This window comes from Meles meles, chromosome 10, assembly GCF_922984935.1.
Source record: "Meles meles chromosome 10, mMelMel3.1 paternal haplotype, whole genome shotgun sequence".
In the NCBI taxonomy this organism is placed as follows: domain Eukaryota; kingdom Metazoa; phylum Chordata; class Mammalia; order Carnivora; family Mustelidae; genus Meles; species Meles meles.
The window spans coordinates 89,524,486-89,547,633 of record NC_060075.1 but is presented as its reverse complement, the minus strand read 5'-3'; the positions used below and the strand labels follow the sequence as shown (position 1 = coordinate 89,547,633).

General features: G+C 41.8%; 2 protein-coding genes across 4 annotated transcripts in view; one reads left to right on the top strand and one right to left on the bottom strand.

The window, feature by feature from the left end:
* The first annotated feature begins 241 nt into the window (after nt 1–241).
* EFCAB10 (EF-hand calcium binding domain 10) lies at nt 242–9,658 on the top strand. The gene is made up of 4 exons (XM_046021395.1): nt 242–460; nt 7,778–7,942; nt 8,055–8,142; nt 9,604–9,658. The coding sequence occupies exons 1-4, from the start codon at nt 352–354 to the stop codon at nt 9,638–9,640; spliced, it is 399 nt and encodes a 132-aa protein (XP_045877351.1). The 5' UTR covers nt 242–351; the 3' UTR covers nt 9,641–9,658.
* The window catches only part of RINT1 (RAD50 interactor 1), a 40,973-nt gene continuing 26,976 nt past the window's right edge, over nt 9,152–23,148 (bottom strand). For 2 of the 3 annotated variants that reach the window (XM_046021393.1, XM_046021394.1), the window contains 5 exons: nt 21,521–21,720; nt 15,793–16,007; nt 11,306–11,486; nt 11,113–11,231; nt 9,152–9,979 (listed from right to left, as the gene is read on the bottom strand). In XM_046021393.1, the coding sequence (XP_045877349.1) occupies nt 9,787–9,979; nt 11,113–11,231; nt 11,306–11,486; nt 15,793–16,007; nt 21,521–21,720 (908 nt within the window). In that variant the 3' untranslated portion in view covers nt 9,152–9,786. The remainder of the gene's footprint in view (nt 9,980–11,112; nt 11,232–11,305; nt 11,487–15,792; nt 16,008–21,520; nt 21,721–23,148) is intronic. The other variant, XR_006820569.1, reaches the window with a different exon arrangement.

Below are 23,148 nucleotides of genomic sequence, written 5' to 3'. Positions count from 1 at the left end.
GTATGCTCTCTAATTCCCCAGGTTCTCCTGTGTTATTGGAACCCGAGGTCTCAGTCCTCGGATCAACAAGCACTGGGCTAGGTGCTCGAGACAAAAACAGGAAAAGACAATCTGGCCCAGCCGTCCGCCCAGCGTGGGAACCCGACCCTCCGCTCGCCAGGGGCTCCGCACCGGCCACCCTCAGCGTCTGCGCAGGCGCCACCCCACGCCGCCCCCAGGCTTCCTCTCCGCGAGGAAGCGGAGAACGCCGGTCTCAGGTCGCCCCCTAAGGCCGACCGCGCGGGGCGGAGGGGGTGGAACCCAACGGCCCCGACGCCGCCTGGTCGCCTAGCAACGCCCGCACGCCGAGCCATGCAGGCGGGCGGCAGCAGGGAGCAGGAGGCCAGGAATTACTTGGAAAAACACCGCATTATGGAGTTGCTGAACTATCTCACCAGCACCCTGCTCTTTTTCCGGCCGGGTAAGAGTCTTGCCTACCGCTCGGCTTTCGTTCCCACCCGCCTCCCTGCCCGGGCGGTTCCCAGAAACTCCCGGTGCCGCCCTCCCTGCGCGCCCGCACCGCCGGCCCGCTCCCCTCCCCGGGACCCCGCCGCACGCACTCCGCGCCCGGCCTCGGCGGCTGGAGCCCTACTGCGAACACCGTGGCCCTCGGTCAAACGAGTCGCGGTGAACGGCCTCTTTTGTGCCGGCCACTGGCCAGGTGCGCGGGGCTCTCGGAGGGGGGAGGCTCGCGGCGGGTGGGAGAGGCTCGGGGGAGGGTCGTCCTTAGCACTAGCGGAGTGTGGGCGAGGGCCTGCACGTCGGGGTCCTCTTCTGGAGAATGGGGGAAGATTGAATGGGTAATATATAAGTTAACCCTACGGCTGGCAACCAGCACGTGTTTCATTTCGATTTTTATAAAAGTATATGCGTATGGGGTTTAAAAGTCAAAATCACCCCAAGGCTTATAGAGAAAAACAGCGTTTCCCTCCCTGCCCCAGATTCCTGTTGTAAAGAATGATTGCCAACTCCTTGATATTTCTAGATCACAGACTTTACTGCTACTTACCAATGTCCCCTCAGCCCCCGGGTTTAGTTTGGCTTTTTACTGTGAAAGAGGAAACGTCAGCTTGCTTACAGACAGGCACGCACGTGCGGGCGAGCTCGCGCACACACTCGCACCTGTTCCCGCTCATCCCCACCTTCCCAGTAAAATTATAACTCAGTTTTGGTGTGGCCAGCATTTAGAATGTGCATTATTATTAGGCAAATATCCACAGCGAATCTGTGTAGCATGCTATGACTATTTCCTTTGTTGATTTCCCGGAAATTAGTAATACCGCATTTTAAACGTTGACTTAAATTTTCTGTCATTACTACTCAGTCATCGATATTCTCTTTTTCACCCAAGCAGAGCTCTCCTCTAGGTAGGACAGGAGAGTCGTAGGAGAGGAGAGTCACGGTGTAACCACCCCCCCCTACCCCCACCCCAGGGCATCCCCCAGCTCTGTCTTCTTGCTCCGGACTAGACTGAAGGCCCAGCTGCGCTGCTGTGTGGCTGTAATTCAGGGGTTTCCCTCTCTCTTCTCCGACCTCCGACCTCTCTTAACCTTTTCACCTCTCTCCTGTGCTTACAGCCTGGTTTATGGTGCTTGGGTCTCTCCCCGCCAACCACACCCGCACTTTTTTTTTTTTTTTTTTTCCTTTCTCCCTTCCTCTGGAGGACAGACCAAGGAGCGTGCTTCGTTGGAGAACTCACGTGTATGGTGGTGTCTCATCCTACACTCAAACATGATAACTAGGGTAGATACAATTCTCAGAAAGTACTGCCTTCAGAATTTGGAGGGCTGTGCCCCTTCACCTTCTAATTGCCACAGTTGTTCTGAAGAGAACGATATCATGACGTCTTTAGATTCTTGACCTGTTTAATGAAGACTTTTTCTCTCATCTCAAAGATTTTATTTTATCCCTGTTCTCTCTCTCTCTCTTAATACATGTCTTCCTCTTTTTTTTTTTAAGATTTTATTTACTTATTTGACAGAGAGAGAGATCACAAGTAGGCAGAGAAGCAGACAGAGAGAGAAGGGGAAGCAGGCTCCCTGCTGAGCAGAGAGCCCGATGCGATATGGGCTCGATCCCAAGACCCTGAGACCTGGGACCATGACCTGAGCTGAAATCAGAGGCTTAACCCACTGAGCCACCCAGGCACCCCTTATCCCTGTTGTTCTAAATGTTAATATGCCTTGAAGTGGGTTTGTTTTTGTCTGTTTTCTCATTCACTGTGCTAGTAGGTACTTTGTGGTCTTTTTTTTAGTTTGTAGTTTGTTTGTTTTTTTCTGTTTCCTGCTTCTTTCCTAGCCTTTTTCTCTCAAGCTCTTTCTAATGTCAACCGATGTAGTATCTCAAGGATTCGGTTTTTTCCTTTAACATAAAAGGCTTTGAACTCGTCTGGCAAAAACAGCATTCTCCTATAGAAGGCATGGTGGGGGAATGAGAATCTAAGATCAAGACAGATTTTCTCAGCAGAGGATAGGAAGGGGAGGTCTGGTAGTAGTTACACAATTAATGTAATCCTATCCCATTCATAATTTAAATAATCATCAATGTAAGAAACTGAGATGCTGTTACCCCCTGTAACAATGTGAACTTTTTCTTTTTTAAAGATGTTATTTATTTATTTATTTGAGAGAGAGGGAGCAAGCACAAGCAGGGGGGAGGGTCAGAGGGGGAAGCAGACTCCCTGCTGAGCCGGGAGCCTGATGTGGGACTTTATCCCAGGACCCTGAGATCATGACCCAAGCTGAAGGCAGACAGTTAACTGACTGAGCCATCTAGGCACCCCACAATGTAAACTTCTTGAAACATCTTTACAAACTCCAAAGGGGGTGGGGAGGGGCCGGATGAAGATGAAGAAATACTGAGGAGAAGCTTAGGAAGGGTTTGGCGGGTGTCCAGAGTATAGGACAATGCCTCTCCAGGGTCTCTGCCCAGGTGCTACTAATGGCAGAGAAGAGGGGACTTGTACCTTTGGTGTGTGAGGCCTTAGCCTGCTGCTGCCTGACAAGTTTCTTTGGAATCACTTGTATTACCATAAAAATTTACAAGTTTTGTTCTTCTACAAAGATATCCATTTCTTACTATAAATGTTTCATATTACTCACCAGAGTATGATTGATTCTCAGGAAGAAACATTATCTTTACCTTGTACCTTTACGAAGCCTCTGGCGTTATGACATGGATCCCAGTTTGAAAAGCTTGGATCTTAAAGGGATTTATGGGGGAGCCTGGGTGGATCAGTGGGTTAAAGCGTCTGCCTTCCACTTGGGTCATGATCTCAGGGTCCTGGGATCGAGCCCCGCATCGGGCTCTCTGCTCAGCGGGGAGCCTGCTTTCCATCTCTCTCTCTGCCTGCCTCTCTGCCTACTTGTGATCTGTCTGTCAAATAAATAAATAAAATTTAAAAAAAAAAAAGAAAGAAAGAAACCTTTGAGAGTTATGGAGGAGGAAAAACTCAATAGAGACCATCATGGCTGACAAGGTTTAGGGTTTCCGGATGCTTCCCATATTTGAGTTAGTAGAGTGTGGTGAAGCCTGCACATTTTAGGGAGCACACTATGGATTCATACTAGCTGTGGTCTTGGGGAAGTGAGGGTTATGAGGAATACCAGGCACATAGTGAGGGCTCAATAATTATTAGCATTTATTATTAAGATGTGAACTTGAGGTTTTGTTTTACAAAAACTGATTGTCATTATCAGCTGACATTTATATAACTTAGGTGGTTAGTAACATTTGGATCTTCCCTTCATGTTTTATTTTTTAAATTTTTTAAAGATTTATTTATTTGAGAGAGTACACAGACAAGCAAGGGGAGTGAGGGGGAGAGAGAATCTCAAGCCAACTCCACGCCCAGTGCAGAGCCTGACGTGGGGCCCAGTCCCGGGACCCTGAGATCATGACCTGATCTGAAACCAAGAGTGGGACACTCAACCAGCTGAGCCCGCCAGGCAACCCCCCTTCGTGTTTTAGAAAGTCATATCTTGAGGGGCAGCAGGCTTCCTCAGTCAGTGGAGAAAACGACTCTTGAAAAAAAAAAAAAAAAGACTCTTGTTCTCGGTGTTGTGAGTTCAAGCCCCATCTCGGGTAGAGAGATTACTTAAAATATTTCTTTAAAGGTAATATTTTTATTACTTCTGTTGTAAACATTTTCAAAACATATTTAGAAGCAGGCAGAGTATAAATTATAGACTCTAGACTTAAACATTATAGCATCTCATGTAGTCTAAAGGATATACCGTAAAAATCCTTCATCAGAGAAACACACCAAGTTCCATTAGCATTATTTACTTACTCTGTCCTTAAAAAGAAAAGTAGTAAATTGAAATTCGAACCTGGCCTTTTTTCTTTTTCTGAATTTGATAAGTAGTTCAGAGAGAAGGGACAGAAGACCACATACGTGATGGGATTGCCTTCAGTAACCCAGTTTTCTCTATAGTCTGTTAAAATTTGTATAGAAAGGCACAAGAGAGATCTAAAAACATAATCACGATGTGTAGGTGCTATTTGAATAAGTGTTTAAATTCATTTTTTTAGGATTTTATTTATCGATTTGACAGAGAAAGACATTGAGAGAGGGAACAGCAGGGGGAGTGGGAGAGGGAGAAGCAGACTCCCCGCTGAGCAGAGTGCCTGATGTAGGACTCCAGGACCCTGAGATCACAACCTGAGCGGAAGGCAGACACTTAAGGACTAAGCCACTAAATTCACTTTTACTTTTTAAATCTTCTTTACTCTTTTTTAAAAATTCTATTTATTTGAGAGAGAGAGAGAGCAGGAGCAGGGGAAGAGGCAGAGGGAGAGGGAGCGGAGCAGACGCCCTGCTGAGCACAGAGCCCAACATGGGGCTCCATCCCAGGACGCTGAGATCATGACCTGAGCCAAAGTCAGATGCTTAACTGACTGAGCCATCCAGGCGCCTCAACTTTTTTATTTTTAAAAAGTGTTCTCAATTCATAAAATTTGTGGGACAACCTGATACCATAAGACTCCTAGAAGAAAACACGGGGAAGAAGCTCCCTGACACAGGTCTTGGCAATGATTTTTCAGATACAACACCAGAAGCACAAGAACAAAATGAAAAAACCAACAGCTGGGATTATGTCAGATTTAAAGCTTCTGCACCACAAAAGAAACAACAAAATGGAAAGGCAACCTATAGGAGAAAATATTTGCAAACTGGTATCATTTAAGATCTAAAATGTATAAAGAACTCCTACAACTCAATAGCAAAAAAATTGATTTAAAAATGGGACACCTGGGGGGCGCCTGGGGGGCTCAGTGGGTTAAGCGTCTGCCTTCAGCTCAGGTCATGATCCCGGGATCCTGGAATTGAATCCCGCATCAGGCTCCCTGCTCGGCGGGGAGCCTGCTTCTCCCTCTGCCTGCCACTCCCTTGTTTGTGCTCGCTCACTCTCACTCTCTATCTGACAAGCAAATAAAATTTTTTTTTTTTAAATGGTCAAGGCAGGGCTCCTGGCTGGCTTAGTCAGGAGAACGCGGGACTTTTGATCTTGGGGTCATGAGTTTGAGCCCCATGTTGGATATAGCAATTACTAAAAAAAAAAAAAGAAAAAAACCAAAAAACTTAAAAAAAAAATGGGCAGAGGAGCTAAATAGACATTTTTCCAAAGAAGGTATACAATGGCCTGCAGGTACCTAAAAAGATACCCAACATCACTAATTATCAGGGAAATGCCACTATGGAAAACAGTATGGAGGTTCCTCCGAAAAATTAAATCAGGGGCACCTGGGTGGCTCAGTGGGTTAAGCCTCTGCTTTCGGCTCAGGTCATGATCTCAGGATCCTGGGATCAAGCCCCGCATCGGGCTCTCTGCTCAGCGGGGAGCCTGCTTCCCCCTCTCTCTCTGCCTGCCTCTCTGCCTACTTGTGATCTCTGCCAAATAAATAAATAAAATCTGAAAAAAAATTAAACCGGAACTACCATATGCCTCAGCAATTCCACTTCTGGGTGTATATCCAAAGGACATGAAAACAGGGTCTGAAGGAGATATCTGCGCACTCATGTTTACTGCTGCATAATTCACAAAAACCAAGGTATGGAAACAGCCCAAGTGTCTGTCTAAGATAAATGAACAATGAAGATGTGGTATATTTATACAATGGAAGATTATTCAGCCATGAGAAAGAAGGAAATCCTGCCATTTGCAATGAGGATGCCCCTTGAGGATAGGCTAAGTGAGCTAAGTGAGAGAAAGACAAATACTGCAAGACACCACTTATATAGGGAATCTAACAAAGCCAGTTGTGGAAATGGAGTGGAATGGTGAGCGGTGGGGGAGTAGGAGAGCTGTTGTTTGAGGGCAAGTAAGGTAATTCTTGGAAATTAATGCACAGCCTAGGGCTGACAGACAGTATCACTGTATGATAAACACCAAACTTGCTAAGAGACTAGATCTTAAAGAAATATGTGGTAAAGGTGTTAGCGAATACTACAGTGACAATCATATTGCAAATTAAAAATGTACCAAATCAACATGTTATGTAAACTTACACAATGCTGCATGTCAGTTATATCTCAAAAGGAGTCCTTATCTGTTAGAGATACATGCTCAGATATTTATTAATGAAATATTATCACTGTAATTGACTTCAGAACAATACAGGAAGAAGGGACCTTGATGAGATGATGGTGAAATGAGACTGGCCACAAATTTTAAGTTAAAGTAGGTTGACGGGTTCGTTATACTTTCCTACTTTTATACATTTATGAAATTCTCAAGAAAAAGTCTTTTTTTAAAAAGATTTTATTTATTTATGTGACAGAGAAAGAGAGCACAAGCAGGGCGAGTGGCAGGCAGGAGAGGGAGAAGCAGGCTCCTGGAAGCCTGATGCAGGGCTCGATCCCAGGACTCCGGGATCGTGACCTGAGCCGAAGGCAGATGCTTAACTGACTGAGTCACCCAGGCGCCCCATCAGGAAAAAAGTTTTTCAAAGAAATATATAATCACTGTGTGTGTGTGTGTGTGCGTGTGTGTAATGAGTGGTGTTCATCATCTCAGCTGCTCCATCTTAGCTTCTGGCTGCTTTTCATCATAACTGGCCGGCATTATTTCTGGAAAGTGGATTGATCTTCTTTTTTCAGCCTCCATGTTGCTCAAATGAAAGCTGCCCTACTTATCCAAAATACTGCTTTTATACGTGAACATTCATCCTTCCTAATTGGAAGACTGTATTAACCTAAGAGTCTCTGTTTTTATTTGCATTTGATCCCTTTTTTTAGCTACTTTGTTTCATGCATCATGCTATACTTTTTTTTTTTAAGATTTTATTTATTTGACAGAGAGAGATCACAAGTAGGCAGAGAGGCAGGCGGGGGTGGGAGGAAGCAGGCTCCCCGCTGAGCAGAGAGCCCGATGTGGGGCTCAATCCCAGAACCCTGGGATCATGACCCAAGCTGAAGGCAGAGGCTTAACCCACTGAGCCACCCAGGCACCCCTCATGTTATACTTTTTTTTCCTCCCCCTCGACACTTATCTACAAATTAGAATCACCTGAGGAGCTCTTTTTAAAAAAATTCCCAGGTCCCATATCTAGGGTAGAGCACTTTGTATATGTAATTAATTGTCTAATGTCTTGTTTTGCTTGTGAGCAAGGTATATGACCCTAGTGCCTAGTACAGTACCTTGAACATAGTTATTTAATAATTGTTAAATGACTGTTTCCATGTGTGATATATCTTAATTTTATATCAGAAAGAATTGGAACCATTCTTTTACAGAAAAACCAAGAGAGTATTTAATATCTATATTGGAACGACTGAGAATTGCCAAAGTAACAGGCGTGGCTTTTCCTTTCTTTATGGATCACTCTAACATCATGTCTATGTTTGAGATGATGGACACTTCACATAAAGGCAACATATCATTTGGGCAGTACCGAGAAGGTCAGTATCTCTACCCACTGAAGTAACAGTTTGTGCTCATTCTTGAACTTTCTCTAGTTGAAAATAATGCTCGCTTCATAAATTTTCCTTTCTTCTCATTCTGACTTTACAGGCCTGAAAACCCTGGGTCTTTTGGATGAAGATGAAGTTTTACAAGATGATGGACATATGATAACTTTGGAAAAATTCAGATCTGAAGTGTAAGTTTATTTTGACATGGCTGATATTTAATGGACATGACTTTGAGGTACAAGGACTATAAAACAGAAGTTCCTACCTTTTGACAGAAACATTTCATTCCCTTGAAACTTTCAGCTGTCTAGAAAGCAAGGAGTGACAGTCAAGTCTGGAATTAGGAAATTCTGGGGCAGATTCATTCTTTTCTCAATGGGAAAGCCCAGCAGTTCTCAAAGAATGAGGGGGAGAAGCCCCAGTCTGCTAGAACTCACAGAAAAGCTTTGAGCCCAATATACCAGTTAGAAAATTTCTCTATAAAATATAGAGCAGTAAAGTTCTCTCAGCATATTTCCTCAAAGTTATTTATCACCAAGTAAATGTTTATTGATAGTAGAGGTTGTGGGGCCTGACTGGCTCAATCAGTAGAGAATGAGACTCTTGATCTCAGGGTCATGAGTTCAAGCCCCATGTTGGGTGCAGGGCTTACTCAAAACAAACAAACAAACAAACAAACAAAACAAAAAAATCAGTATAAGTTGCATACCAGCCCAACAATTTTAGATTTGGGGTATTACAGTTGAAAAGGACTAACTAAATGCTAAATTAGGGGGAAAAAAAAAAGGAATAAAATTTGATAGCTGTAGAAGGTTTCTGACCAATGTAACTCAATGCCTTTAAATATTTTGTTCTCTGATGATTTATTAATCAAGAAATCATTATGTAACAGAGTCCAGAGCCAAGGAAAAGTTGGAAGAAAAGTTAAAGATTCCCAGCTTGTTGTCACTTACATAAATGTTAAACAAAAACTGTTTAGTTCCCATCCCTACCCTTGAGGGGGGAACGAATGAAACACAGTGCTCTGGCCTGAAATGTTTCATCCAAAAGAAAAGACTGTCTACTGTCATATGGAATGGAACTAGGAAGGATTTTATTTATTTATTTATTTTTAAAGGTTTATTTATTTATGAGAGAGAGAGAGAGAGCGCGCGCACAGGGGTAGGGGGGCAGAGGGAGGGGGATAACGAGAATCTGCAGCAGACTCCCCATGGAGCCGGAGGCCCAAAGCATGGGGCTCAATCCCATGACCCTGAGATCATGACCTAAGCCAAAGCCAAGAGTCTGATGCTCACCTAGGCACCCCTAGGAAGGATTTTAAATGTAAGGACATTTGTGGAAAATCAGAGCAATTCTGTTTTGGTCACCATCTCATATGTTTTCTTGCAGGAAACACAGTGAATTTCCAAACCAAATACAAGAACTTCAATTATAAACATGCATTCTACATTGATTTTTTAAAAATTTATTTGCTGTGTTTGATTATCTACAGTAGTCTCCCTTAATTAGCATAGGAAATTGAAAATTCTTTGTAATTTATTATCTCTGCTCTTGTATCTTACTCAATAGATAGACATAGCATTTATATTTGTAAATGGAATTACTCTGAGTTTTTCTGGCTTCTGAATTTTCTGTTTTTATTTTCTTAGGAACAAGAGGACTGAGAAAATATGGTCAGCATTTTAATAACACCGTAAGTTCAAGATAATAAATGATTCTATAAAGTTTTCAATTGTTCAGTTTCATTAATTCAGAACATCATCATATAACTCGAAATCCAACTGACTTCCTCTTGGTTAAAAACAAAAAACTCCAAAACAAAAAGAGACGCATCATTTTCCAGTGTTAGGCCAGTTTGTCCTCAAATTAAGTAGAATCGCGACATCTTGTTGAGCCAGTTTGTAAATTCCAACTTCATTTAAGGCCGCTGTGGCCTGAGGCTGCCCAGAATCGGACTGAAGGACGTCTTTCAGAAGTAGGGCAGAACCCACGTTCAGGTTCAAAACAATACAGGCTTCTTTGACACTGTTTAAAAAAAAAAAGAAGGGCAGGAGGTCCATTATCTGTATCAGCCACATTACTGCATAATATATTCATTTTCGGAAACTCAATAGCTTCCCTGCACTGCTAGTCCATATGCCTTCTGTAAAAAGTATTGATGGATTTTTTTTTTTTTTTTAAGATTTTATTTATCCATTTGACAGACAGAGATCACAAGTAGGCAGAGAGGCAGGCAGAGACAGAGTGAGGGAAGCAGGCTCCCTGTTGAGCAGAAAGCCCGATGTGGGGCTCGATCCCAGGTCCCTGGGATCATGATGGGATCATGACCTGAATTGAAGGCAGAGGCTTTAACCCACTGAGCCACCCAGGTGCCCCAAAAGTATTGATGGATTTCTTATTTGGCTCTTTTAACACATTAGGACTATGTATTTGTATAGTGTTTATATTTCATTAGATTACTATAATAGGACCATTGTTTTCAATATGTATCTATTACTTCCCAAAATATAATAATGATACTAACATAATAGCCTATTAAATGTAGCTTAGCGGTTAGCTAGATTAGAATATGGGAAGAGAAACAAAAAAAAAATTTCAGATGACTACTAAAATGAGCAAAAAAAAAATCATTTTATAGTATAGTAAAAGGAATACTTTATAATCTCAAATTCTCCCCAATAATTTAAATTTTACATCAGCAATTTCTAAAAATGTTCTTATACACACTTGTAGTTATGCATAGAATCAAAATCAATACTAAATATTTAAGAAAACAGACTTTCTTCAGGCCTGGCCTACTATTAGATACTAAGCATAATTTTAATTTCTTCTACTTCTTGAATATGGCAGAATTGCACTTGTTTACATTTTCTCTCTCTAGTAACAGACAAATAGGAGCATTCAACCAAATGCAAGAAACAAAAGGCCCAACACGTAGTTTAGATCCAGTCCTGATAAATCTGGGGGGTCATCTTTGATTATCTGGGTACATAGTGGATATTTTAAAATTTCAATTGATGCCTTACTTAGCCCACCAAACATCACTGGAACCCTGAGAGTTGTTATTAAAAAAAACCAAACCGAAAAACAAAAAACAAAAACAATCAACCTCCTCTAAACACTTGATACATTAGCAGTCACTTAAATATGGAGCTTACTGTTTAAAATAATTTTCCGGTCTCTTGCAATAGTGGGAGAACAGGGGGAACAGGTTCCGAGTCATATCGAACTGCAGCTGAGCCGCTCCTCCTTCATTGAAGTGATTAGCAAGAATGATCTGAAACAAAGAGCGGTTCGCGTTACGGTCGCCTTGATCCTCTCGGCCCGGACATGCGGTCTGCTCTTACTTACTTCTTGGTAGATGTACACATCCAGCTTCTCCACAAGCATTTGCCAGAAAATTTTAAATAAGGAGAAGCAGAGCTGCTGCTCCAGCTGAAGGGAGCGGTCTCTGAGCGTGAGCAGGAGCGGGCAGGCCGAGCTGGACAGAGACATCACCGCCTGCTCGGCCTGCGACGGCAAGGACAGCCATCTGCAAGACACAAGAGCAGCGCGGCCTGTGGCACTTTAAGTATGACTACCAGATCTTCCGAATGTGGTCTTCTGAACGATTTAACAGATCCTTTCAAATTCGGGGAAGTGCACGTTGGATAAGAAACCATGTACAGCCCAGCATGAAAAGCTTTCTCAGAAAATAAATCTATCTGGAGCGCCTGGGTGGCCAGTCGGTTAAGTGTCATGATCCTGGGGTCCCGGGATGAGGCCCTACGTTGGGCTCCCTGCTGGGATGAGTCTGCTTCTCCCTCTCCCCCCTGCTCATGCTCTCTTGCTCTCTAATAGATAAATAAAATCTTAAATAAATTTATACTTTAGGTTTTTTTTTTTAGATTTTATTTATTTATTTGACAGAGAGAAATCACAACAAGGCAGAGAGGTAGGCAGAGAGAGAGAGAGAGAGGAGGAAGCAGGCTCCCCGCTGAGCAGAGAGCCCGACGCGGGACCCGATCCCAGGACCCTGAGACCACGACCTGAGCCGAAGGCAGCGGCTTAACCCACTGAGCCACCCAGGCGCCCAATTTACACGTTAGTTCTAAATTAAATACCCACTATGTAATGATGATGATAGTTTGTTTAAACCCCCCAATTTTAATAGGACTTACTGAAATATTTATAAAACAGGCAACATGTAACCCATATTAGCATTTAAGACATCCGCTAACTTAGTGATCTGATTTTGGGCAAGATCACAGGGACTGAAAACACTTCCACACTGATTAGAAATACTCCGTGTGACCGGCACTGTTCTCCCAGAGTACACCGCGCGGCGGGGCTAACAGACGCGCACACAGAACCACCGCGGGATCAAGTGTACAGGCAGGCGCGCGAAGGACACCCCCGGACCGTGCTTGGTAAAGCGGTGACAGCTCTTCAGCTCCACACCACACACCAGCTCCCTGTATTTACAGACACTCGTGGAGTTCAACTATGATCACTTTATTCTGATTAAGAATGTCTGAATATGGGCGCCTGGGTGGCTCAGTGGGTTGAGCCGCTGCCTTCAGCTCAGGTCATGATCTCAGGGGTCCTGGGATCGAGTCCCACAACGGGCTCTCTGCTCGGCAGGGAGCCTGCTTCCCTCTCTCTCTCTCTCTGCCTGCCTCTCTGCCTACTTGTGATCTCTCTCTCTCTGGCTGTCAAATAAATAAATAAATAAAATCTTTAAAAAAAAAAAAAAAGAATGTCTGAATATATTTTAGAAAGATTTCCATCAAAAGGTAAAGTTTGTAGCACAAAGAGCCAAACTCTGCTGTTTAGATGTCTTGGAAATCTGACTGTATGTATCATCTTTCAATTTGTTTTTAAGGTCTTAAAAAATTATTTTAAGATCTCATTTATTTGTATGTGAGAGAGAGAGAGAACGTGCATAAGCAGGCAGAGTGGCAGGCAGAAGCAGAGAGAGAAGCAGGCTCCCTGCAGAGCAAGGAGCCTGATGTGGGACTCGATCCCATGACGCTGGGATCATGACCTGAGCCAAGGCTGCGGCTTAACCGAGGCACCCAGGCGTCCCTTTAAGTTATTTTAATCACTGGTGCTCATCACCAGCGCACTTCCTTAATCCCTGTCACCTATTTCACTCACTCCCCCAGCCACCGCCCCCCTGGGAACCAGCAGTGTATTCTCCATGGTTGAGTCTCCTTCTTGATTTGTCTCTGTTTCTCCCATGCTCATTTGTTTTGTGTATTAAATTCTACATATGAGTGAAATCTTATGCTATTTATCTTTCTCTGATTTATTTAACTTAGCATAATACTCTCTAGCTCCATCCATGTCTTGCAAATGGCAAGATTTCATTCTTGTTTATGTCTGAATAATATTCCATTATATTACATATCCTATGATAAGTGCGTGTGTGTGCATGCGCGTGTGTGTGTGTGTGTGTGTGTGTGTATCTTTATCCATTCATCAGTTGACGGACACTTGGGCTGTTACCCTAACTTGGCTATTGTAAATAGTACTGCTATAAACAATGCGGTGTACTCATTCCTTTGAATTAGTGTTTCTGTATTCTTTGGGTAAATACCCAGTACTGGGATTGCTGGATCATAGGGTTACTCTATTTTTAACTTCTTGAGGAACCTCCACACTGTTTTCCAAAGTGGCTGCACCAGCCTGCATTCCCACCAACAGTGTAGGAGGGTTCCCCTTTCTCCGCATCCTCGCCAATACCTGTTTTTTCTTGTTTTTGATTTTAGCCATTCCAACAGGTGTGAGGCGATATCTCATTGTGGTTTTGATTTGCATTTCCGTGATGGTCAGTGATGATGAGTATCTTTTCATGTGTTTGTTGGCCATCTGGATGTCTTCTTTGGAAAAATGTCTGTTCAGGTCTTCTGCCCTGATTTTTTTGTTTTGTTTTGTTTTAAAGTGAGCTCCATAGCCAGCATGGAGCCTTATGCAGGGCTTTGAACTCCCGATCCTGAGATCAATACCTGAGTTGAAATCAAGAGTCCCACAGTCAACTGACTAAGCCACCCAGGTGCCCCTGCCCATTTTTTAATTGGCCTATTTATTTTTTGAGTTTTAGAAGCTCTCTCTATATTTTGGATATATAACCCTCTATCAGATATGGATTTACAAATATCTTCTCCCATTCTGTAGACTGCCTTTTAGTTTTATTGACTGTTTTCTTCCCTGTACTGAAGCTTTTTATTTTGATGTAGCCCCACAGTTTATTTTTACTTTTGTTTCCCTTGCCTCAGGGGACCTATCTAGAAGAAAGCTGCTATGGCTGATGTCTAAGTTCCAGCTAGTGTTCTCCTCCTGAATTTTTATGGTTCCAGGTCTCACATTTAGGTCTTTAATCCATTTTTAGTCTATTTTTGTATATGGTGTAAGAAAATGGCCCAGTTTTCATCCTTCTGCATGTTGCTGTCCAGTTTTCCCAACACCATTTGTTGAGGAGACTGTCTTTTTCCCATTTTTCTTTCCTGCTTTGTCGAAGATTAATTGACCATATAATCATGGATTTATTTCTGGGTTTTTGATTCTGTTCTATGACCTATGTGTCTATTTTTGGGGTGAGTACTGTTGTGATGTCTACAGCTTTGTCATATAACTTGAGGTCTGGAATCCTGCTGCTTCCAGCTACGCTTTTTATATCCCTGAGATTACTTTGGCTACTTGAGGTCTTTTTGGCTCCATACAAATTTTAGGATTGTTTGTTCTAGTTCTGTGAAAAATGCTGTTGGTATTTTGATAGAGATGGCATTAAATGTGTAGACTGCTTTGGGTAGCATAGACGTTTTAACAATGTTTGTTCTTTCAATCCATGAGCATGGAATGTCTTTCCATCTCTTTGTGTCATCTTCAATTTCTGAATTTCTGAAAGCTATAGCTTTCAGAGGACAGGTCTTTCACCTCTTTGGTTGGGTTTATTCCTAGGTTACCTTATTATCTTGGGTGCAATTTTAAATGGGATGGTTTTCTTAATTTCTTTTTCTGCTTCATTACTGGTGGACAGAAATGCAACAGACTTTGGTATGTTGTATATTCTCTGACTTTACTGAATTCATGATCAGTTCTAGCAGTTTGTTGGTGGAATCTTCTAGGTTTTCTGTATACAGTATCATGTCTTCAGCAAAGTTTTACTCCCTCCTTACCAATGTGGATGCCTTTTATTTCTTTTTGTTGTCTGATTGCTGTGGTTAGGACTTCCAGTATTAGGCTGAAAAAAATGGTGAGAGTGGACATCCCTGTCTTGTTCCTGACCTTAGGGGGAAAGGCTCTCAGTTTTCCCCCATTGAGGATGATGTTTGCTGTGCGATTTTCATAGATGGCCTTTATCATGTTGAGGTGTGCTCTCTCTAAACCTACTTTGTTGAGAGTTTTAATCATGGATGTTGTACTGTGTACTGTGTCAAATGTTTTTTCTGCATCTACTGAAATGATCATATGGTTATCCTTTCTCTTATTGATGTAACGTGTCATGCTGATGGATTTGCAAATACTGAACTACACTTGCAAGCCAGGAATAAATCCCACTTGATCGTGACAAATGATTTTTTTTTTTAAGGCACTGTTGGGTTTGGTTTGGTAGTATTTTGTTGAGGATTTTTGCATCTATGTTCATCAGGGATACTGGCCTATAATTCTTTTTTTGTGGTGCCTTTATCTGGTTTCGGTATCAAGGTAATGTTGGCCTCATGGAGTGAATTAGGAAGCTTTCCTTCCTCTTCTGTTTTTTGGAATAATTTGAGAAAAATAGGTATTTATCGTCTTTACATTTTTAGCAAACTGGATTTGAGAGTTGAGTTGTCAGAAAATACAAAAGGACTTACCTTTCTTTTTTATACAATTTTGCAGCTTCTTTAACTTCTCTAAAAACGTGGTCTACTTGGCGGGTCAACATGTCATGCTTTAAACGTTCTAGCAGGTTAATCATGTCATCAAAGACAGAACTCTCCATGGAGGCTAGCTGTCCCAGCTGCAACTTACTGAGGGTGTTATTCTCTGCAAAGACCTCCAGTGCTGCCTGTTGAAGTTGAAGGAAAAACTGAAAGCAAAAATAGGTTCACATGGTTATTAAGATACTTCTTAAAAAAAAAAAGATACTTCTTTTTTAACAGCTTGAAATATAATTCACGTACTACATCTTATTCAAGTGGATAATTCATTGGGTTTTAGAGTACATTCAGAGTTGTGCATTTATCACCAGTTAATTTTAGAATCTTTTTTTTTTTTTTAGATTTTATTTATTTAACAGAGAGAGACAGGAAGAGAGGAAACACAAGCAGGGGGAGTGGGAGAGAGAGAAGCAGACTCCCTGCTGAGCAGGGAGCCCAATGTGGGGCTCGATCCCAGGACCCTGGGATCATGACCTGAGCTGAAGGCAGATGCTTAACGACTGAGCCACCCAGGTGCCCCTAGAATGTTTTCTTTACCCCAAAAAGATACCCACAATTAACCATCATCTCCCAATTCCCTCCCTGCCTGCCCTCCCTACCCCCCAAACTGTAGGCAACCACTAATCTTCCTGTCTTTGTCAACCTGCCTGTTCTGGACATTTCATATAAATGGAATTATACAATTTATGGCTCTTTGTGACTGGCTTCTTTCACTTAGTATGTTTTCAGGGTTCATCTATGTTGTAACATATATCAATCAGTACTTAATTTCTTTTCACTGCTGAACAATATTCCAATATATTTACATTTTATTTATATTTATTTATTCAGTCATCGTTTGACAGATAATTAGGTTCTTTCCACTTTTTGTCTTTATGAATAATACTGCTAGGAACATTGTATAAGTTTTTTGTACACACAGGTCTTTTATTTCTCTTGGATACACCTAGAAGTACAATTGCTACATCATATGGTAATTCTAGGTTTAACTATCTGAGGATATAACAGACTGTTTTCCATAGTGACTGTACAAACCATGTGTGACCATTCAAATTCCCCCATATCTGCCTGATAACACTTACTGTTTTATTATAGCCATTTAGTTTATATTTAGTGGTATCTCACTGTGTTTGTTTTTGAGACTAAGAGAGAGAGTGTGTGTGCATGGAGCCGGAGCAGGGGGAGGGGCTGGTGGGAGAGGGAGAGACAGAATCTCAAGCAGACTCTTTACCCAGCACGAAGCCCAAGGTGGGGCTGGATCTCACAACCCTAAGATCGTGACCTGAGTTGAAATCAAGAGAAACCAACTGAGCTACCCAGGCAACCCATCTCACTGCGATTTTATTTTTTATTTTTATTTAAATTCAATTAACATATAATGTATTATTGGTTTCAGAGGTAGAGGTTTCATTGTGATTTTAATTTGCATTTGCCTGATGGCTAACTTCTTTGGGTATTCATTTTTTCTGGGTACAGACTAAGGTTGTAGTAAAACTAGGAGATTTATGACAGTTAAGAAAATTAAAATGCAAGGGGTACCTGGGTGGCTCAGGGGGTTAAAGCCTCTGCCTTCAGCTCAGGTCATGATCTCGGGAGTCCTGGGATCGAGCCCCGCATTGGGCTCTCTGCTCAGCAGGGAGTCTGCTTCCCCTGCCTCTCTGCCTACTTGTGATCTCTGTCTGTCAAATAAATAAATAAATAAATCTTTAAAAAAAAAAAGAAGATTAAAATGTGGGGCATCTGGGGAGCTCAGACAGTTAAGCAGCTGCCTTCAGCTCAGGTCATGATCCCAGGGTCTGGGATTGAGCACTGCAACCTGCTCCCTGCTCGATGGGCAGTCTGCTTCTCCCTCTCCCACTCCTCCTGCTTGTGTTCCCTCTCTTTCTGTGTCTCTCTTTCTGTCAAATAAAAAAGTGTTTTTTTAAAAAAAAGGAAAATTGGGGTGCCTGGGTGGCTCAGTGGGTTAAAGCCTCTGCCTTTGGCTCCGGTCATGATCTCAGGGTCCTGGGATCCAACCCCGCATCGGGCTCTCTGCTCAGCAGGGAGCCTGCTTCCCTCCTCTCTCTGCCTGCCTCTCTACCTACTTGTGATTTCTCTCAAATAAACAAATAAAAAATCTTAAAAAATAAATAAAAATAAATAAAAAAGGAAAATTAAAATGTTATTTTCATAGTGGCATTTTCAGTCGAATTCGTATTATTTTTCTATAGGGTAGCAAAAAATATTTTTTCTAATATGAATAATGCTGTGGATAATTAGCAAAAGATTAAAAATCGCCTAAATGTCCATTAACAGGGGACTGGATATGGCCACACTAGGGATTGTTCACGGATGGACACGTGAGAGGCCAAGTTGGTATTTTCTGCTCAAACGGAGAAGGGGCACTGGTCCTTTGGAGACTGGTGAATGACAATGTGAGCTTGGGCCACCTGTGGCCATGCTTCCCAGAGCCTGCCTGAGAACGGAGCCAGAAGTGAACGAGTTTAGGGCAGCCATGCCTAATGCTTTCAGTTACACCAAATCCTCACCTCCTCACCCCAGCCCCCAACTCGCACTCAGGCCGACATGAATCTGGTTTCTGTCACCTACAACTCAAAAATTCCTGATGCTGAAGGGCTGTGTATGTCAGGCTTGGCACAGTCTGGCAACAGTCAGACAGCTATTAGTATAGAATCTGAATGACTGGAAAGTGAACTCTGTCCACTCTTCTTTTTTCTATCTAGACAATACAAGAGCTTTAATTTTATTGTAAGCATTCACAGGCTGAAGTACCATGAAGGAAGTTAATTTCTGATGTTAAACAGATTTGTAATATAATAACATACAAGGACAAAGAACTCATTCATGATTTGAAGAGTAACTCTAAATTTAGTTATTCTTCTGTTGACAGAAGGATCCAGTTAATTCAGCATCAGATTATAAATTTCCTAAGGATAGGGATGATGGCCAATTCACTGTCGTTAACAGACGATGGCACCAAGTAAAGTATTTAATGATGTTTCACAAATAATTCGTTGAAGCTAAAAATCTGGGCTTGAATGAGTCTCTTATTAGATCATCTGGCACAAGAAAGAGGAATGACAATTTGTTTTATGACAAAGCTTAGCAGAAAATGGAGCGGTGTGGGGGCTGAGTGAAGAAAGTACAGGATGAGGAAAACAACACATAAAAGTCCACAATGAACAAACGTATTCTAATTGGGTGCCATTATAAACAAATGCTGTGATCATTACACTTTGCATTATATTCATTTTATGAAGTAATTATTTTGTGTCTTATTTTCCTTGCTTAGCAAAATGTTATTACATACATGGATTTCAGTTAATGTTTTTGTAGAAAAAAGGCTTTATATAGTTAAGTCCCAGCCAAAGAGTCCAGAATAGAATAAACTATGATTGTGTTTCTCGGGTTTTCACCTTGTTTATATTTGTTATTATTTTATTATTGTTCCCTATTTTTAATTTATTACCCTGTATTTAATTAAGATTAAAGACTTTTTTGTTTCATTCGTTCTTTCACAGTAGAGGAATATAACTTCTATATAATACACTAGCATTATACAATTTTTTGGTCATAAATTCATAATTTAAAATTTATTTTTTTAAAGATTTTATTTATTTATTTGACAGACAGAGATCACAAGTAGGCAGAAAGACAGGCAGAGAGAGATGGGGAAGCAGGCTCACTGCTGAGCAGAGAGCCCGATGCGGGCTCGATCCCAGGACCCTGAGATCATGACCTGAGCTGAAGGCAGAGGCTTTAACCCACTGAGCCACCCAGATGCCCCCTGATGCCTTTAAAACATGAGTAAATACAGGGGCACCTGGGTGACACAGTTGTTAAGTTAAGGCTTAAGTTGTTAAGCCTCTGACTCTTGATTTCAGCTCAGGTTCTGATGCCAGGATTGTGAGATCAAGCCCAGTGTCTGCACTTATCAGGAGTCAGCTTGGGGTTCTCTCTCCCTGCTCTCAAGCGTGTGCATGCACTCAAATTAATAAATCTTTAATAAATAAATAAATAGGCAGACCAAATCTGTCAACACACAGCATTGTGTGGAAAAAGGAAAGATAAATAAAATTCCTGGATGTAAAAGGCCTTGTAATACATGCTAACCAGACCCAAGGTTTTTGATTTTTAGATATATTTGAAAGATACCTCTCACTGTAAGAAATTAATTTTTTTGGATGATGTGATAATGGCATTGTGGTACTTTTTTTAAAAGGCATTCTCTTAGAGATACATTTTGAAATATTTATCATGGAAAATATCTAACATCTTCAAAATAATCAAGGGTGGGGGATGGAGAAGAGGCTTAAAACAAAACTGGTCTACAGCTGGGTCATAGGCACATGGGAACCCCTTTTATTATTCGATTTACTCATGTTTTGTTTCTTCTTTAAAGATTTATTTATTTGAGGGGCGCCTGGGTGGCTCAGTGGATTAAGCCGCTGCCTTCGGCTCAGGTCATGATCTCGGGGTCCTGGGATCGAGCCCCGCATCGGGCTCTCTGCTCCGCAGGGAGCCTGCCCCCTCCTCTCTCTCTGCCTGCCTCTCTGCCTACTTGTGATCTCTCTCTGTCAAATAAATAAATAAAACCTTTAAAAAAAAAAAAAGATTTATTTATTTGAGAGAGAGAGAAAGCAAGGCACAAGCAGGAGGGACAGAGAGAGAGAGCTCCATCTCACCCAAGATCACCACCTGAGCTGAAACCAAGAGTCGGCTGCTTAACCAACTGGGCCACCCAGGTGCCCCTCTATTTACTCGTGTCTTGAAGGCATTCAAAAGATAGTCAATATCATTATTATTTTATTTATTTTATTTTTTATGTAATCTCTTTGTGGGGCTCAAACTCAGGACCCCAAGACCAAGAGTCCCATGTTCCACCAACTGAGCCAGGCGGGTGCCCCTCAAATGCTATTATTTGATCTTTCTTACAGTCCTGGATTTTACTGATTTTTTTTTTTAAGATTTTATTTATTTATTTGACAGAGAGAGATCACAAATAGGCAGAGAGGCAAGCAGAGAGAGGGAGAGAGAGAGAGAGAGAGAGAGAGGGGAGGAAGCAGGCTTCCCGCCAAGCAGAGGCCCGACATGGGACTCGATCCCAGGACCCCGGGATCATGACCTGAGCCGAAGGCAGAGGCTTAAACCACTGAGCCACCCAGGCGCCCCAATTTTACTGATTTTGACACCATTATTCAATCTTAGCTTTTTCTGAGATGGCAATTACCATACATGAATATTTCCCCAGTCTAAAGAAGAAAAAGGTTCATTCTATAGACAACTATTACATGAAAGGTTGGCTTTCTTTTCTAATGATTATAATCTTGGGATTATTTAACCATTTGAGACTTAATTGAGAAAAATATGTTATTTAATCATACCCCCTAAATTTGGCCTAATTGTTATTCTACCTAATGTGTAACTTCAGCATGTTATAAATTCAACATTTCAAAAGGTAAAACTGTAACTACTGATTGGTTATTTAATATAAAAGCATATTAATAGAGCGCCTGGCTGGCTCAGTCAGAAGAGCATGTAACTAACTCTTGATCTCAGGGTGTGAGTTTAAGCCCCACATTGGATGCAGAGATTAACACAAATAAATAAATAAACTTAAAAATATATATTAAAATAGATGAATAAAAGTACATTAACTTACAACATTGTCAGCCCAATCTGCTAGCACTGTTGAGATATAGTTCACGGCATTGAGAATCGCACAGTATCGAAAGCCAAGGGAAGCTCTAGTCTCTTCTTTCATCACCTGAGTTAATCGTATCCTAAAATCATCTACTAAGTCCTTCTGTAACTCCAGGAACTGTAGCTTTCTGGAAGCTGTGGGGAGATTTTTATATCTGTCTGTGGAAAAAGTAAGACATGAAGGTTTGGGTTCTATCCGTTACACAGTTAGAGGCTTTCCTATTGACACTGTTGGGTGCCTCTGTCAAAAACTCTATCAACTGAGGGCACCTGGGTGGCACAGTGGGTTAAAGCCTCTGCCTTTGGCTCAGGTCATGATCCCAGGGTCCTGGGATCGAGCCCCACATCAGGCTCCCTGCTCAGCGGAGAGCCTCTGCCTACTTATGATCTCTGTCTGTCAAATAAAAAAATAAATAAAATCTTTAAAAAAAAAAAAAAAAGCACCAAAAACCTCTATCAACCATTCAAGTACGGACTTACTTCTACACTTTATAAGGGTGTGGGTTTCACAAGTATATGTACTTGCCAAAACTCACTGAACTGTATACTTCAGATTTATGTCTTTTACTGTGTATAAATCACATGTCAAATTTTTTAAGGCATGAGGAATTTGTAGATGGTGCCTGATTTATGATGGTTCAACTTAAGATTTTTCAAGTTTACGATAGTGCAAAAGCCATACGTGTTCATAGAAACAATTTCAAATTTATTTGGATCTTTTCGCAGACTAGCAATATGGGCTACAACCCTCTCATGACCCTGGGCAGTGGGAGCAAGCCACAGCTCTGTCAGCCACGGGATGGAGAGGGCAGACAACCGATGCCCTCTCGGCCTTTACAGAATGGTTGTACCCACACAACCATTTTGGTTTTCGCCACCAGTGCAGCACTCAATACATTACATGAGACAGTCAATACCTTCTCATAAAATAGGCTTTCTCTTAGATGTTAAGTGTTGTTAAGTGTTAATGTTAATGTTGTTAAGTGTTGTGAGCATGTGCAAGGTAGACTGTGATATTCAGTAGGTTAGGCATATTAAATGCATTTCTGACTTAAAATATTTTCATTTAGGATAGGTTTATGAGGCTATAGCCCCACTGTAAGTCAAAGATCTATATATACAAAAATCATTCCATTTCTTCAACCAAAAAAATGACTTATTTTTTAACAGGAGGAAGGGGTGCTTAGGTGACCCAGTCAGCTAAATGTCTGCCTTTGACTTGGGTCATGGTCCCAGGGTCCTGGGATGGAGCCCTGTGTCGGGCTCCCTGAGGGAGCCTGCTTCTCTCTCTCCCTCTTCTTCTCTATCTCCCTCTGCCCCTCCCCCTGCTCGGGTTCTCTCTCTGTCTCTTTGTCAAATAAATAAATGAAATCTTCAAAAAAAAAAGTTTTTCTTTTTTTTTCGAAAGATTTCATTTATTTATTTGACAAAGAGAGACACAGTGAGAGAGGGAACACAAACGGGGGGAGTGGGAGAGGAGAACAGGCTTCTTGCCAAGCAGGAAGCCCAATGTGGGGCTTGATCCCAGGACTCTGGGATCATGACCTGAGCTGAAGGCAGATGTTTAATGACCGAGCCACCCAGGCA

Coding starts and splice junctions, on each gene's coding strand:
- EFCAB10 (XM_046021395.1), top strand. CDS start 352: ATGCAGGCGGGCGGCAGCAGGGAGCAGGAGGCCAGGAATTACTTGGAA. Junction 461..7,777: donor CCTGCTCTTTTTCCGGCCGG/GTAAGAGTCTTG, acceptor ATTCTTTTACAG/AAAAACCAAGAGAGTATTTA. Junction 7,943..8,054: donor ATTTGGGCAGTACCGAGAAG/GTCAGTATCTCT, acceptor CTGACTTTACAG/GCCTGAAAACCCTGGGTCTT.